General features: G+C 41.7%; 1 protein-coding gene across 1 annotated transcript in view; it reads left to right on the top strand.

Moving 5' to 3' along the window:
* Positions 1-4,426, top strand: part of LOC143029450 (apolipoprotein D-like) — an 8,829-nt gene extending 4,403 nt beyond the window's left edge. Inside the window, exons 3-5 of the mRNA XM_076192096.1 lie at positions 51-270; positions 2,572-2,723; positions 3,911-4,426. Coding sequence (XP_076048211.1) covers positions 51-270; positions 2,572-2,723; positions 3,911-4,129 — 591 coding nt within the window. The 3' untranslated portion in view covers positions 4,130-4,426. The remainder of the gene's footprint in view (positions 1-50; positions 271-2,571; positions 2,724-3,910) is intronic.
* Positions 4,427-4,763: the final 337 nt, after the last annotated feature.

The following is a 4,763-nucleotide window of genomic DNA, read 5'->3' as shown; positions in this document are numbered from 1 at the left end:
TCACGATTATAATTTCCTGTTTCTCTTTCTCTATTCTTTCTTCTTGCTAGTTCGCCGGCAAGTGGAACGTGCTGATGGTGGCCAAGGCATACAGCAAATGCCTCACCATGACCTTTACAGTAGTCAACGATAAGACCCTGAAAATCACGGAAGCACGCGAGTTCGGATTCCTCGAGACGGTCAACATGGAACACACCAACAAGTACACGGGTGAATTAACCATCCCCAATTCGAATGAGCCAGCCAAGATGAACATCAAATGGCCGGGCAGTAAGTTAACATTTCCATCTTAGCCTTTCAATATTATGGGATTTGCCTCTGCTGAAAAAGTCACCTGATGCTAGGCAGTCTTGTTCATCTGGGAGAGTGGTATTATGGAGAGAACAGGAGACTAACAAAAGCAAGGGGCACAGGGTTCATCGATATCCCTGTCTGTTACACCTTTTCCCTGATTACCCTTTCATGTAACTTTTCTTGTTCCCATAGACATACCTCGTGTTCATTATTACAGTGAATAATGCAAAAATAGAAGATCGAGGTGCTGATAAATTAGTCTGTATCAACAACAATACGTTCAGGACTCATAATAGCTCTTATTTCCCGTATGTGAGTACATACAACTGGATCTCCAGTCTCCTCTTTTCGCCCCATTCAGTCGCCTTCTCCGGCACGCACGGGAAAAGAGTGGTTGCATTCTTATTCACCCGTCATATGGTCATGGTCATGGAGTTCGTTCCAATAGTCTTTGAGTCCCCAGTTGGCAAGGGGGCTGAAATCATTCCCTGTTTATATCGGTTCCATACCGACGACCCCAGGAGATTGTCTCAAGATTCCTTTGATTCTTTGACCATTTGTGTAACATTTTACTACTCCAACCGGTGAAGTGTTCTTTAACTTTTGTACATTATGATCGACCTGGGAGACAGGCCCAACATTCTAGACCCCGCTCTTACTTCTCGTCCCTCTTCTTTTGTCAAGTTTTTTCTTCACTGGTTACCTCCTCTCATTACCTCAGTTCTGTCACACCTATCGCTCTATTAGTGCCCCAAGAATCCCCATCTGGGAGGTGGTAATTTTGGGTTTGTCCCTTCTTGATGATCACACATGATCTCATAGTCTTTTGAGTCAGTTCCCGGTCACCAATGACGAGGTCATCATAAAATACTTTGGTTCCATCTCGCCAGAAAGAGAGAGAGAGAGAGAGAGAGAGAGAGAGAGAGAGAGAGAGAGAGAGAGAGAGAGAGAGAGTGAGAGAGAGAGAGAAAGGAGTATATGTACACCCGTGCACCTGCATGAATGTTGCTGTATATCTCAATCAATCAATCAAATCAGCCATCCTGAGTCCACTGCTGAACAAAGGCCTCCTTCATAGCATTCTATGATTCACACGACCGCGCCAACTTCTTCTACGTCACTCCTGCAAACTTCTCGATCTCATCTCTCCACCTTCCGTTTTGGTCTCCCTCACCCACGCTTCCTATCTCACGGCGTCCACTCAGAAACACATTTGCCCCATCGCTTATCAGTCGTTCGCTCTAACTTACCTGCCCAATTCCACTTCCTCTCTTTTACCGCCTCTACAGTATCTTTCACTCTAGTCTGCTCTCTCACCCAACTTGCTCTCTTTCGGTCTCTCAGCGTTATTCCCGTCATTGATCTCTCCCTTTTCCTCTGTGCAGTCCTTAGTTTTGTTTCCATTGCCTTCCTCAGTTTCCAAGTCTCACACCCGTGGATTATTGCTGGCAGAATGCATTGATTGTAAACTTTGCATTTCAAACATAAAGGCAGAGAGTCTCTCAGGATTTTATTATATTTACCAAATAATTTCCAACCAATTGCAATACCTCTTTTTATTTCATTATCATGATCTTTCGTCACTTTCACTATCTGGCCTAGATAATTATACTCTTCAACTTCTTCCAGACTCTCACCATCAATTATAATTTCTTTACTTTGAACTTTCGTGTTGAACATTACTTTGATTTTACTCTTATTCATTTTTAAACCTACTTTGAGACTTTCCTTGTTTAAATCACTCAGCATATCTTGCAAGTCTTCTGCTCTTTCTGAAATAAGAATAATGTCATCCGTATATCTTAGGTGGATAAAATATTCGCCATTAATCTTCAAACCTTTCTTTTCCCAACTCAACCTTCTAAAAATTTCTTCCAAACAAGCTATAATAATTTGGGTGAAATTGTATCGCCTTGCCGTACTCGTTTCTCGATCTTGATCTTTTCTGTATCATTGTATAGTCGAAATATAGCGGTACCTTTCGCATAAATCTTTTCTAAAACTGTTACTATCTGTTCGTTTGTACCCTGCCTTACTTAGCAAGTTTAGTATTGCTATTTGTTCTACCGAGCCAAAGGCTTTATCGTAATCTACAGAAGCTAAACAGAGAGGTATATTGTATTCTGTCGTGCTCTCGATTAATTGGTTCATCGCCTGCAAATGGTCTAGAGTCGAATATCCGCTCCTAAAGTCTATGGACATGAATGTAATCGTGCTGATCTTATTGATGAACTCATGTTTTCGATTTGACTATATGTACCTTCGTCATTCTTACAGACTTTGCTCCAGCGCTCTTTTACGTCATGGAAGTAGACCCCGAGAACAATTACGCTCTCTTGTTTGAATGTCAGCAGTGGCTCTTCGTGCACCGAACTTCCGCAGCCATTCTAGCAAGAGGCAAGAGTCTCGATTCCGAAACGATGAATATGGTAAGTCTCGCATGACACCTCACATTGTGGGTGAGACAGATTGGATGAAAATTTATTCAGTCTTTATATATATATATATATATATATATATATATATATATATATATATATTTATTCAGTGATATATTTCCATATACTTACTGACTTTTTCCCCATTTATTAATTTATCTTATTTTATAAGGGAAGAGGGACAAGTATGATTTTGATGGTTTCAGAGTGACCAGTCTCTCAAATGTAGTCGGTAAAACGTATGGGAGTGGATGTTATTTGAGAGGAATAGGAGGAGAAAAGCGGGAACATTGGGGAAGACTAGTGTGGATTTAGTAGAGGAAGAGAGTGCGTAGATCAAGTACTTGAAGTAAAATCTGTAAATGAGAAGGTTTTGGATTTTCATGAGCTTGGGTAAAGGGGACGATAAGATTGACAAAATAACTGTGGACTGTGTTGTGGATTTATGAGATAGAGGAAGTTTGTTGAGGGTGGTCAAATTTTAGCATTATAAGTAGAGCAAGTGTGAGAGATGGGAATAGAGAGAGTGAGTGGTTTGAGGTGAAGATAGGGGTACACCAGGCCTGTGTGATGTCGCCATAGTTGTTCAGCATGTATTTGGATGGAGTAGTAAGGGAGGTAAGTGCGAGTGCTAGGCAAATTTTTGGAGTTGGTGAGGAGAATGGAGGGAAGAAGGAGGTGAATCAGTTGTTATTTGTAGATGACATTGCTCTTATGGCTGATTCTGAGGAGAGACTGAAGCAGTTGTTGACTGAGTTGGAATGGATGTGCTGAGGGAGAATGTTGATAGTAAACGTGGGGGGAAAAGTCAGGTGATGAAATGTACAAGGAGTGACGAAGGGAGCAAGTTGTATGTCAGTTTGAAGGAGGGAGGACGAAAGATGTGGAGGTGGATGAGGTGAATTATAGAGTAAAAGAGGCAAGTAAATGTATTGTGTGTGTCCCGTCATTGTTTCATTGACCAGTCGTTCAGAAACGATCCCCTAATTCTAAAACCCCTATCAGGCTTTTGTGGGCCGATAAGGCATTGGTACCTCAACAGAAAACATACATAGACTCTTGAGCTTCCTAAAGGTTCTATTGTCTTCTTCAGGTGATGGTGTATCGAATATAACTCTAAGCGCATCTCCAGATAATTGATATCTCGAGTTTTCAAATGTCCTGTTTTTCTTCTTCAGTTGATGAGCAAGTTGGGGTCTGTTGACATCAGCTCTGAAGACATGACCCCGATTGACCACGAACAATGCTTGTCTGACGGCGAAGGAGCCTTCAACACCAACATCGACCTTGATACCTTCGGGGGTGATGGGAATATCCTGAACCTTATTCCCGAAATAGCACTCGCTACCCGCGATAAAGAGGTCCAGCCGATGGAGAACGTCGACAGCGAGCAGTGAGAGCCGATGAAGGGATGAGATTAACAACTGTAGAGGATTTGCTTCGGAGACGCCCAGTGCCTCCCCTCAGATGAATAGAAGAGTTTGGCGCCTGCCGTGCCAAAATATGTGTGAACACGTGTCGAAGAAGTTAATCGAGATGGTATTTAATAAAAGTAGAGACTTGGATTTAGCAGACGACACAGTCACAAATACAGGCTCTGACCCTAATGCTCTTTCTTTACTTCAACCTAAAATTCTGTTGTTATCACCTTTAGCTCGTAACCCTAGTCTTGACTGAAAAAAGTCTGACAATATCCCCCCCCCCAAAAAAAAAAAATATGAAGGACTTCGATCAATTATTCAAATAGCTGTACTTTACTTCCTATGCTGCCTGCCGACAGGTTATTTGATTGATTTTCGTGGCATCCCCTCGTAAGCGAATGGGCCAACTCCATCAGCAAACCATAAGATGCAGGTCTGCCTTTTCAACGAGTGTAGGGATGCCAAAATCAGCCAAATCTCTGATACAAAATTTTCTCGCTTACCAACAGAAATTTTCGGGGGGAAATTTTATCCTTTGGTCTTCTTGATAATTAGGAGTAACTTTGAAATAATAAAAAGAAATATACCGAATAGGAAAATAAAAGAATAT

The sequence above is a fragment of the Oratosquilla oratoria genome, chromosome 11 (assembly GCF_046742065.1).
Source record: "Oratosquilla oratoria isolate Oo_2021 chromosome 11, ASM4674206v1, whole genome shotgun sequence".
Taxonomy (NCBI): Eukaryota; Metazoa; Arthropoda; class Malacostraca; order Stomatopoda; family Squillidae; genus Oratosquilla; species Oratosquilla oratoria.
This window is presented reverse-complemented; position numbering and strand designations above follow the sequence as displayed.